The sequence below is a fragment of the Taudactylus pleione genome, unplaced genomic scaffold (assembly GCF_031769625.1).
Source record: "Taudactylus pleione unplaced genomic scaffold, aTauple2 ptg000085l, whole genome shotgun sequence".
In the NCBI taxonomy this organism is placed as follows: domain Eukaryota; kingdom Metazoa; phylum Chordata; class Amphibia; order Anura; family Myobatrachidae; genus Taudactylus; species Taudactylus pleione.
Genome location: NW_028284487.1, coordinates 12,779,730 through 12,792,076, shown reverse-complemented (window position 1 = coordinate 12,792,076; position 12,347 = coordinate 12,779,730). Strand labels below are relative to the sequence as shown.

The window sequence follows — 12,347 nt, the reverse complement described above, 5'->3', positions numbered from 1 at the left end:
CCGCTTCTAAGCCCAAGAAGCAGGCCTGGAGTGCCAGGCGCCCTTCTTCCAAGCAGGAGGATAAACCCTCTGCCTGATGGGACAGGCCTCCCTCTGGGGGACCCCAGAGTGGGAGGCCGACTTCTTCTGTTTGCCCAGTGCTGGCACGATACCACCACGGATGCCTGGGTTCGCCTGAGTGGTCTCCCAGGGGTACGCCCTGTCTTTTTGGCACAGACCGCCCCGCCAGATTTTCTGCACGAGTCCTTCTCAGGATACGACCAAGACCTTACAGATTCAGGTAGCTATAGAGTCCTTGCTGAAAGCAGGGGTCATTGTTCCCGTCCCTCAATTACAACGAGGGACGGGGTACTATTCTTCTCTGTTCCTGGTGCAGAAACCCAATGGTTCTCATAGCCCTATCCTCAACTTGAAGTCTCTGAACAAATTCCTCAGAGTTCCCAAGTTCAGGATGGAAACGTTACATTCCATCATTCTGGCGATGGAACCGGGGGATTACATGGTGTCCCTGGATATCCAGGACGCCTACCTCCATGTTCCGATAGCACCTTCACACCAGAGGTATCTGAGGTTCGCTATCCTTCAACACCACTATCAGTTCCGGGTGCTACCCTTTGGTCTCTCCACGGCACCGAGGGTGTTCACGAAGATTATGGCGGTCATGGCCGCACATCTTCGAAACCAGAATGTACGGCTGCTGCCGTATCTGGACGACCTCCTGTTGCTGGCGAGCTCCCCGGAGGTACTGCTTCAACATCTCCACCTGACGATCGCTTGCCTGCAAGCGCACGGGTGGCTGATAAATTGGAAAAAGTCTTCCCTGATTCCATCTCAGCGGATGGTTCATTTGGGAGCCCTGCTGGATTCTCGTCAGCAAAGGATCTTCCTGACCCCGGAGAAGGTCTCCTCCCTGCAGCTGCGGATACACAGTTGCCTGAGCAGTTGCCGCCTGTCAGTCCATTCAGCTATGAGAGTTCTGGGCTCCATGGTGTCAACATGGTGGAATTTGCCCAGTTCCATTCACGGCCCCTGCAGGGGCTGATTCTATCGGAATGGAACGGGTTACCTCACCGGATCCGCTCTCAGTTACTGGTGTTGTCCCCGGAGGCTCGGCAGTCTTTGGCTTGGTGGCTTCAGACAGCTCATCTGGTCGAAGGGCGCCCCTTTTGGATCCCGGACTGAGTCCTGCTCACGACGGATGCCAGTCTTCGGGGTTGGGGGGCAGTGACCGGCTCGTTGTCACTTCAGGGTCGTTGGTCTGCAGAAGAAGCTCTTCTTCCCATCAACATTCTGGAACTGCAGGCAGTATACAGGGCCCTGCAGTCGTCCGGTCCCGTTCTTTATGGAAGGGCGGTTCAGGTGCAGTCCGACAACGCCACCACGGTGGCATATATCAACCACCAAGGAGGAACTCAGTCGGGCAGCGATGTTGGAGGTGTCTCACATCCTTGCTTGGGCGGAGTGTCACATTCCAGCGATCTCGGCAGTCTTCATTCCCGGAGTCCTCAATTGGGAGGCAGACTTCCTCAGCCGTCACGACGTGCATCCCGGGGAATGGTCACTTCACCCAGAGGTGTTTCAGCTACTCGTGGATAGGTGGGGGCTGCCGGAGCTGGATTTGATGGCCTCCCGTCACAATCACAAGTTGCCCGTTTACGGGTCAAGGACAAGAGACGCAGGCGCCAGTCTGGTAGACGCGCTGTCGGTGAAATGGACGTTTCACCTGGCGTATCTGTTTCCTCCAATATCCCTACTTCCTCGGGTGCTGCGGAAATTCAAGCAGGACGGCGGCACGCTCATGCTGGTAGCTCCGGCGTGGCCCAGACGTCCTTGGTACTCCGATCTGAGGTGCCTCTCCATCGACGCTCCGTACCTTCTGCCTCAGCGTCGGGACCTGTTGTCTCAAGGGCCCTGCCTTTACCCGGATCTGGGTCGGCTGTCTTTGACGGCGTGGCTCTTGAGACAGCCGTCTTGAGGTCTAGGGGTTTCTCCAGTTCGGTCATTGGTACCATGCTTAGGGCACGCAAGCCTGCTTCCGCACCGATTTACCACAGGGTGTGGCGCACTTATTTTCAGTGGTGTGAATCCATAAACTATGACCCTCAGGTGTTCCGGGTTTCCAGAATCTTGGAGTTCCTTCAATCGGGTTTGGACCTCGGCTTATGCCTGGCCTCTCTGAAGGTTCATGTGTCTGCTTTGTCCGTGTGGTTTCAGCGACGGATTGCTACACTACCGGATGTTCACACCTTTTTCCAGGGTGTTCTTAGGATCCAGCCTCCCTTCGTGCCTCCTGTGGCTCCTTGGGACTTGGCGGTGGTGCTACGGGTCTTGCAGGGTCCTCCTTTTGAGCCTCTTGAGTCGGTGGACCTCAAGTGGCTGACGTTCAAGACCGTTTTTCTCCTGGCGATTGCTTCTGCCAGGAGGGTGTCCGAGTTGGGGGCGCTTTCCCGTCGTCCCCCTTTTCTGATTATTCACCAGGACAGAGCGGTGCTCCGCACTCGTCCTGAATTTTTGCCCAAAGTGGTCTTAAAGTTCCACATTAATCAGGAGCTTGTCGTGCCAGCTTTTCAGTCACCTGATCTTTCAGCTGGTGAGGCTTCCTTAGATGTAGTCCGGGCACTTAGAATCTACGTGGACTGGACTGCTTCGGTTAGGAAGTCGGATTCCTTGTTTGTCCTCTTCGGTTTTCACAAGAGGGGTTGGCCTGCCAACAAGCAAACGTTAGCCCGTTGGCTTCGTTCAGTTATTTGTGAGGCTTATGCACAGGAGGGTTTACCTGTGCCAGCCTCTGTTAAGGCTCATTCCACTCGTTTTGTGGGTCCTTCTAGGGCTGCTAGACGTGGCGCTTCTGCTGTTCAGCTGTGTAAGGCGGCCACTTGGTCTTCAATTCAAACGTTTTTGAGGTTCTATGCGTTTGACACCTTCGCCTCTCAGGATGCATCCTTCGGGCGCCGAGTGCTCCTTTCAGCACGGGAGCGTCCCCGCCCTTAGTTGAACTGCTTTGGGACATCCCCAAGGTCAACCCTGTGGACCCCCTATGGACCCTGAAGTAGAAAACAAGAGATATGGTAAGAACTTACCTTTGTTATCTCTGTTTCTACGAAGTCCATAGGGTCCACAGGGCGCCCGCCCTGACGCACCTGGCTTCAAATGGGCTGTGTGGCTGGTCACCGGTTTTCCGTCTCCTATTTCTGTGAGTATGGTTTCTTGTGTGTTCCAGTCTTCCTTCTCTCTGTTTAGTCTCCTCCTCCGGCCTTGGCTGCTTACCAACTGAGGTGCCTGTGGCTCGGGGGCGGGGTATAGAGGAGGACGGACCCAAATGCATCCTGGGAGCAGCAAAGCTTTAACTGCGTGGTGCCCGTGGATCCAGATCCAGCTATACCCCAAGGTCAACCCTGTGGACCCTATGGACTTCGTAGAAACAGAGATAACAAAGGTAAGTTCTTACCATATCTCTTGTTTTTTACTATACAGGATTATATACATTTTTTTGCAAGTATATGGTAGGCTTAAAGTGATGTCTTAACCTAGATTATTTATCTTATCAGGCGGGCAACTGGTGCTTTTAAATCGCGAGTTGGACTTAATGAGCCACCTCCTGTGATCAACAGCAAATATGGACTGAGGGAAACAGACAAACGTTTAAACAGACTCAAAAAACTTGGTGATGGCAGCAAAAATTCAGATGACCAGTCAGTCAGCTCCAACACGGATGCTGACACATCTCAGGAAAAATCATGTAAGAAATGCTAAATATAACTTTTTTTAAGTGTCTGAAGTTCCCAGTAATTTGTAATGTTTTCTAGTTTGCGGGTAGGTAAATATGTGGCATGGATACATATTCAATACTTCACCTCAGTACTGTATTTCCTGGCATTCATTGTGTGTAGATCCCAATGATTCAGGAAAAATAAATCATTGTGGGTCATTTTGTGTAGAATTCAGCTGGTGCCTTTGTTTACTTCATCTGGTTTTGATTCTGTAGTAAACTACAGATCTGATGTTTGGATTGTAGCTTAACATATGGGGTATATTTGTTAAAAGTATAACTGATTTTTTGTGTTAAAGATGGCATCAGGCTTAAGTTAATGTTAGCATAACATTTACTCTATTTCACTGAGTAACACAATACCTACAGAAAATTAAAAGCTGTTTCATTGCTTAAAGCAGTGTTTCCCCAACTCATTCCGGAGCACTAACAGTGTATGGTTTCCATTTTCCTAGTTGGTGCACAGGTTTTTTATTTATTTTCATTACTCACTGACACATTTTAAAAGATCAGCAGGTGGAGCTAATTATTTCACTTGTGATTCTGTGAGGAGACCATGCAGTGTTATGCTGGGTACACACTGGCAGATATATTGGCTGACCAATTGACCGGCCAATATATCTTGTGTGCGTCGGCCAGTGTGTACAAACAATATGTCTGTGAACCAGCAATATGTCTGTGACGACGACGTTCAGACATATCGCATTGGCTGTGCTGCACAGCTGATTCCCAGTATATTTGCAGATATATTGGGCCATCGTGCTGTGTGTACATACACTTGCTTCAGAGGCCACGGTGTTGTGAACAACCATCATCTGCAGATATATCTGTAAGGTGTGCTCCCTGAGGAATGAGTTTGGGAAACACTGCTTAGAGCAAAGGTGTAAGCTAGCACTAGTTATCTATAAATTTTTTTTTAAATGACTGGATCCGGTTCCATGGGTATTAGGTTTTAAATAATGAAAGCCACTGTTCGATAACTATGAGTTTTAGTGTCCTAATTTATTGTGACAGTACTTTTCCAATGTCTTTGTAATAAATTATGACTAATTTCTGGAATTATCCATTGCTGAAGGGGACAAATTAGGGTGAAGTTAATAAATGTAATAACCAAACACAAACTACTTGTTCAATTTGCTCTGGCAGCAGGATAGACATGACATGTCACTCTGTTGGAGCAGCTGAGAACTATTGTCATTAATGGAAAGAGCTCTTGGATATTTCTTGGTAATGTGTGACTAATGTAACAAAAGCCATTTTATTTGAATGTTATGCCAGGTATTTTCATTAAGATAATATTGTTTGTGTCTTGCAGCAAGAAACAAAAAATCTTTAGTTGCAAAGAAGAATGGGAAAAGAACCTTGACAAGACAGTCTATGTCACGACTTTCAGTTTCATCCTCTTCTACCTCATCCAAACACACTCATATAAATAATTCCAGGGTACCAAAGAGACTGAGAAAGCCTGTAAAGCCTTTACATTCTAAAATCAGAATGAGAAATCACTGCAAACGATCAGAGCAGAGAAATGCTTCAAAAAAGCTTGAAGTTGGAAATCTAGTACTTAAAGAACCTAAAGTAGTGTTGTATAAGAACGTGGCCATTAAAAGGGATAAAGAGAGTGAGGCACCAGCAAAGCTGAAAGAAACTACTGGTTGTTTGACAAGACATGCAGCTAGAGAATATAAACTTAATTCTTTGAAAGGCACTCATAGCGAATCCTCATCGTGTACATATATAACACGAAGTTCTATGAGAACAAGAAACTCCATGGAAACAACCGATGCCATTCTTCCACCAAATACTTTTGATGGTTATAGAAGCAGCATCGGGAGTGTTACACAGTTGCACAGAACTGATCCTCATGGTCAGTTGGTTCATAATAATGAGCTCGCTCAAGAAACCTCAAAAAGACAGGACAGTGGATATAAGAGAAATGGTTTGTGTTACTCTAGAAGGAAATCTAGATGGAGCAGACACTTGAAACAAGCTACTTGCACAGAAGCTTCAAATTCTGTTTTTGAATCCTCTGACAAAGATAATACTTTGTCTGATTTAGTAAACTCTAATGGCGACTCGGGTGTTGGAGGTGCTGTTTCTGAAAGTCCTGCTGCTTATAAAGATCTGAGAAAATCCTCAGATTGCCCTGTGGTCACATCAGAAATAAGGACAAAAGAATCCATTCGAACTGTTAAAAGTAAAAAAAGCAGACGCATCACAAGATATGACGCACAATTAATTCTTGAAAATAGCACTGGAATTCCAAAACTAACCCTTCGCAGACGTCATGACAGCAACAGCAGCAAAACGGAAAAGGAGAATGAAGGAATGAGCTCATCAAAAATTAGCATTAAATTAAGTAAAGACCATGAAAAGGACAACAATTTATATGTAGCAAAACTAAACAATGGTTTTCACTCAGGATCAGGGAGCAGTTCAACAAAATTAAAGATCCAGTTAAAGAGAGAAGAGGAAACCAGAATGTCTTTCCCAGAGGAACTTCATGAAAATGGAGTGTATTGTAGTGACACATTATCGTTATTGGGTACAAGAATGGAAGTTGATGATTATGATCGTTACGAGGAAGAGAGCGTGGAGGAATCCTCAAGTGAAGAAGAGGGTGAAGAGGACGATGACGAATATGATGATGAATTTGAAGATGATTTTATTCCTCTCCCACCAGCAAAACGTTTGAGGCTTATTGTAGGGAAGGACTCTATCGACATTGATATATCTTCCCGGCGGAGAGAAGATCAGTCTTTAAGGCTCAATGCGTGAAACATCTATTTTTTATAAAGTTGAGATTTTTTTTTTTTTTTTTTTTAAGATTGACCAGTAATTTTTACTCATTACTTAAAGAAAAAACTTATTCCATTCAATTATTCCTGAACTGAAAAACTGTACGTTTTTAGAGACTGCACTTCTGTATTGTTAGTCCACTATGAATTGAAATTGTAGAAAATGTACAGCAGACTTACATTTTTGATTTTTACTGTACTTTTTAACAGTCTCATGTGCAATTTTGAGTTAAAAAGAAAAAAAAAAGAAAAAGTGTGTCCTATTGTATATTAGGGGAGGGAAATGTATATAGATAGTTAACTTTCCACACGGGACAATAAAGTCTAGTATTGTGGCTACCCAATCATACTACCCAGCTCTTAGGAAGTCTACAGTATCATAAATATTTTAACAAAAATCACAGTAGTGACATTAAGTTTTTTTTAGTATGTTTATTATCACCAGCAAATGTATTTACAGCTTTCAAATTTATTTGCTTGATGTCTTGTCCTTCATAAGTTCTCCTGTCAGAAGTCTATTTTGTAATGTAATACTATCCTAAAAGTACTGTCTGTGGCCTTTGTTAGTAGCAAACTCTTCATTAGAAGTCAAATTGATTTTCTTAAAAATGAAAAATTTGAGAAAAATTCTAAATGGTGTTTGCTTATCCTTTTAGCACATTTTATGTACAGGGGCTAGCCGTATGCAGAATAAAAGTTTGGATATGGTGTATTTATTGCTTGTTATATAAATAATAATAAAACAAAAAACAATACTTGTATTTAACACTTTTCAACAATTTTTAGATAAAATTGTTCTTTGCAAGAATAATTGGTGCTTATTTTTTCATGGAAAACAATGCTGTGAAATAAAAATTGTGACGAGGAAGAAATGTACCCATATAAATGCAGCTGTCATTTTTGTTTTCTATATATATTTTTTTCTTGTCTTCTGTTGCATTTTGGAAAAACTAGAACGGACTGAACATTTTCAAACTTTGGTCTGACAGTAAGCTAAAGGTATGTTTTTCTCTTGTATAAACCTTAACTGTGTATAATATTGTAAATATATGTTGTGAGGATTTTTATTTCTGCCATAAACGTTGATTTACTATAACAGATATAGGTTTCTAAGTTAAGTTCTCATGTCAATAAAATAGGAAATTGTAAACCGAAATTTAATTACTGATTTGACTGTTTTTTAATTAATGATTTTGCTTGTTTTTGTTTTGGGATCATGATCTCTCTTGGGCACAGCAAGCACAATTGGGTGAAAATGTACATCGTTTCAACAGGTCCTATATAATTCGAGTAATGATACGCCTCTTTTTTTTAATATTCAATATGACTGTAATAGGCACTAATCAGCTATTTTTATGTTATATTCGCTTGTGAAATGGTGAATGTGAACACTAATAAAGTAATGGTCTTAATTTAGTTGATTAATGACTGGACAGTTTTTGCCCATTTTGTGAACGGATACATTTTCTGGTCTTTTGCCGTGTATCTATTTTGCTAAATAGAATTTCAATTCTCTATATAGCCAAGCAAATGTACACTGTTACAGTAAAATATGGCATTAAGTTTTTTTGGGCTTAATGTACAGAAAAGTGGTCTATAAAGAGTTACTGTTCTGTGATGCATTTAATTTACCTTAAACGTAAACCTTATAAATCCCCTGAACACAGTGATAAATTTGGTGCCTTCAAGGTTTAAAGCTGTAATTGTGTATTCTTTACAGTGAGCACGTGGTAGCAGAGAGAAAAAAAAAAAAATACATTCGAAAGTGCTTTGCTATAAAACTTAAAATAATATCAAGTGCACAAAATCACAATTGAAAATACCAATATATAATATCCTGCTCTTAATAAGGGGAATTTGCTCAACCCCTTCAAGGTAATAATAGTATCAAATGTTAATATACAGTATAATTATCAACAAATAGAAGTGTAATGCAAAACTATAAGTGTTATGTTTACTTTAACACAACACATTGCTTAATAAACCACAATCCTATAAAAAAAAAAGTAAATAAAGAGAATTAATATAAAACTATAGATTTACTGTCATGGCTCTATTTCCATAGAATTCATTAATATGCAGTAGAAAAATATGGAATCGGTATGTAAAGCCAGCGGCTGAATAGACGCTGGATGAAATACCGACTGCGGAATACCAACGGTTCCAAATCACGATGGGGGGTGGTAAGTACCCTAACCCTCCCTTAGTGGTGCCTAACCCTAACCTCCCCCCTTAGTGCCTAAACCTAAGCTCCCCCCGTTGGTGCCTAAACATAACCCCCCCCCCTTCCCGCACCCTGAACCGAACTCTCCCGGGGAGTGCCTAACCTGAAAGTCCCCCCGGGATTCCGAAAGCTAACCCACCCCCCTTCCCCCCCCCCCCCACGGCTAGAACCCAAGAGACACGCAACTTGCCTTCGTTCGGAGTGTCAGGATTTCGTCGTGGGGCTAATGATAGGCATCGAAATCCCGACACCTATCTTTAGTCCCATGTCGGGCTTTTAGTGTCTGTATCCTGACTACATCCTGGAAAAAATACCTTTCATAGAGCCCATTGTAAGGATGCTTAAATCAAGGATGTAGAACAAATTTCACTTGAAGACACCCAGGGGGAGATGTATAACATTTTGGAGAGAGAGATAAAGTACCATCCAATCAGCTTCTAATTATCATTTTCAAACACTGCCTGTAAAATGAAAGTTAGAAGTTGATTGCTTCGTACTTTATCTCTGTCCACTTCAAAGTAACTAACGTTACATATCTACTGTCCGTTACGTAAACAATACTGCATAGCTACCAAATAGATGGAAGATGTATAAAAATATGGTATTACAAGATAAGCAGAATTTAATGTGTTTTTTTATAAGTGTTATTTACTTTCTTTAATGAAAAACTTGGGTTGACATTTAATTAACTAACGTTAACTGTAATGAGTGATTAAAAGTAATAGCCTTTGTTACAATTTAAATTTCTGCTCCTCTATATAGTTGATGTAAATTAAAAATTACTTTACTACTGCACTAAATATGATCATTTTGGTATATTTAAATGAAATACCATGAGTTTCAATGGTGTTTAATACTAACGTTGCACAGAGAGAATATAATTCAGGGAAAAACATTCGCTGTATATATAATAAAGGCCGTTATTACACACTAGACTATGTATAGTGTGTACCGACCCAGTTAGCGACAGGACCCAGCATTGGCAAGTGCATACACATGGGAGGGCGCATCGTCAGCGACATAGCGGGTGCACACTAGCCAATGTGGACGATATGTTGGCCCGATCTGTCGGCTCCCGCGACATATCGTCTAGTGTGTACCCGGCACAAGAATAATCTCAATTCTACTTGGTAAATCAGAGAAATTATTGTTTCTCACATTTTTAAAAGGTAGGACTACCACTAAATTATAAAAAAAAAAAAAACCTCGGTATTAAAAAAAAAAAAATGTTTTTGATAAATTTGTTATCTGAGGTAAATGACAACTTTTCCCATTACAATAGCAATAAGTCCTTTAGAAGTTTGTTTGGAAATTTATGGTACTTTAACTAATTATACAGTTAAAGATGTGTCCACATACATCTTACCACTGTGTGCTACAAGTCGCATGAACGACTGCAGGTGTATCTGCATGCAAAATACTATGTTACAGTGTCAGCGGGTTTAAAACTGTCACAAAGCATTTTGCAAGTCTGGTGCATAAATATTGGGACATTGACAGAATTTAATATTTTGGCCTCTATTTACCACCACAATGGCTTTGAAATGAAACAAACAAGATGTACTTTAACTGCAGACTTTCAGATTTAATTTGAGGGTAATTACATCCAAATCAGGTGAACGGTGTAGGAATTACAACAGTTTCTATATGAGTCTCCCACTTTTTAAGGGGCCAAAAGTAATGGGACAAACTAAACAATCCTAAATCTAACTTTCACTTTCAACTTTTTTGTTGCAAATCCTTTGCAGGCAATTACAGCCTGAAGTCTGAAACGCATAGACATCACCAGACGCTGGGTTTCATCCCTGGTGATGGTCTGCCAGGCCTCTACTGCAAATGTCTTCAGTTCCTGCTTGTTCTTGGGGCATTTTCCCTTCAGTTTTGTCTTCATCAAGTGAAATGCATGCTCAATCGGATTCAGGTCAGGGGACTGACTTCGCTAATTGCATAACATTCCACTTTTTAGCCTTAAAAAACTCTTTGGTTGCTTTTGCAGTATGCTTCGGGTCATTGTCCATCTGCACTATGAAGCGCCGTCCAATGAGTTCTGAAGCATTTGACTGATTAAGAGCATATAATATTGCCCAAAACACTTCAGAATTCATTCTGCTGCTTCTGTCAGCAGTCACATCATCAATAAATACAAGGGAACCAGTTCCATTGGCAGCCATACATGCCCACGCCATGACACTACCACCACCATGCTTCACTGATGAGATGGTATGTTTTGGATCATGAGCAGTTCCTTTCCTTCTGCATACTCTTCTCTTTCCCATCACTCTGGTAGAAGTTGATCTCTGTCTCATCTGTCCATAGGATGTTGTTCCAAAACTTATGGCTTTTTTAGATGATGTTTGGCAAACTCTAATCTGGTCTTCCTCTTTTTGTGGCTCACCAATGGTTTACATCTTGTGGTGAGCCCTCTATATTCACTCTTGTGAAGTCTTCTCTTGATTGTTGACTTTGATACATATACACCTACCTCCTGGAGAGTGTTCTTGATTTGGCCAACTGTTGTGAAGGGGTTTTTCTTCACCAGGGAAATAATTCTTCTGTCATCCACCACAGTTGTATTCCGTGGTCTTCCGGGTCTTTTGGTGTTGCTGAGCTCTCCGGTGCGTTCTTTCTTTTTAAGAATGTTCCAACCAGTTGATTTGGCCACACCTAATGTTTTTGCTATCTATCTGATGGGTTTGTTTTGATTTTTCAGCCTAATGTTGGCTTGCTTCACTGATGGTGACAGCTCTTTGGATCTCATATTGAGAGTCGACAGCAACTGATTCCAAATGCAAATGTCACACCTAGAATCAACTCCAGACCTTTTACCTGCTTAATTGATAATGAAATAACGAGGGACTAGCCCACACCTGTCCATGAAATAGCTTTTGAATTGATAGTGCCATTACTTTTGGCTCCCTAAAAAGTGGGAGGCGCATATAGAAACCGTTGTAATTCCTACACAGTTCACCTGATTTGGATGTAATTACCCTCAAATTAAATCTGAAAGTCTGCAGTTAAATCACATCTTGTTTGTTTCATTTCAAAGCCATTGTGGTGGTGAATAGAGGCCAAAATATGAAAATTCTGTCAATGTCCCAATATTTATGGACCTGACTGTAGATAGTGCCACAGTCACGCACAGAACATAGACATGCTACATGTCATTTTAATCAGCTAAAGCTGCTTGTACCTTCTCTTTGCATCACTTTGCGAATAATATGCATTTGAAGGTGAAGTCTACGCTACGGAGTCGTTTTGCACTTACGCGTTCTATCTAGACTAGAAGGGCTGTCTAACGCGCAAGTAAGTAAGATGTATGTGGACACTTCTGTATGTTTATGCCTAATACTTGAGCAGTAGAACAACAAACATCTAACAAAACTCAATATTACATGGCAAATCAGAGAAATAATGTTTGCAATACAATTTACGTGGCTTTGCCAAAGTACACAGCACTAAATCTGTGCTTATTATGTCAGTCATCTTCCTCAGGAAAAACAGTATTCCTGTACACCCAGACCACCTTTTCTTTTTAAGAATTTTAAGTAAGAAAGCT

General features: G+C 41.8%; 1 protein-coding gene across 2 annotated transcripts in view; it reads left to right on the top strand.

The window, feature by feature from the left end:
• Positions 1-7,983, top strand: part of KMT5B (lysine methyltransferase 5B) — a 29,227-nt gene extending 21,244 nt beyond the window's left edge. For both annotated transcript variants that reach the window (XM_088468370.1, XM_088468371.1), the window contains exons 10-11: positions 3,549-3,739; positions 5,085-7,983. In XM_088468370.1, coding sequence (XP_088324496.1) covers positions 3,549-3,739; positions 5,085-6,547 — 1,654 coding nt within the window. In that variant the 3' untranslated portion in view covers positions 6,548-7,983. The remainder of the gene's footprint in view (positions 1-3,548; positions 3,740-5,084) is intronic.
• The last annotated feature ends 4,364 nt before the right edge of the window (positions 7,984-12,347 follow it).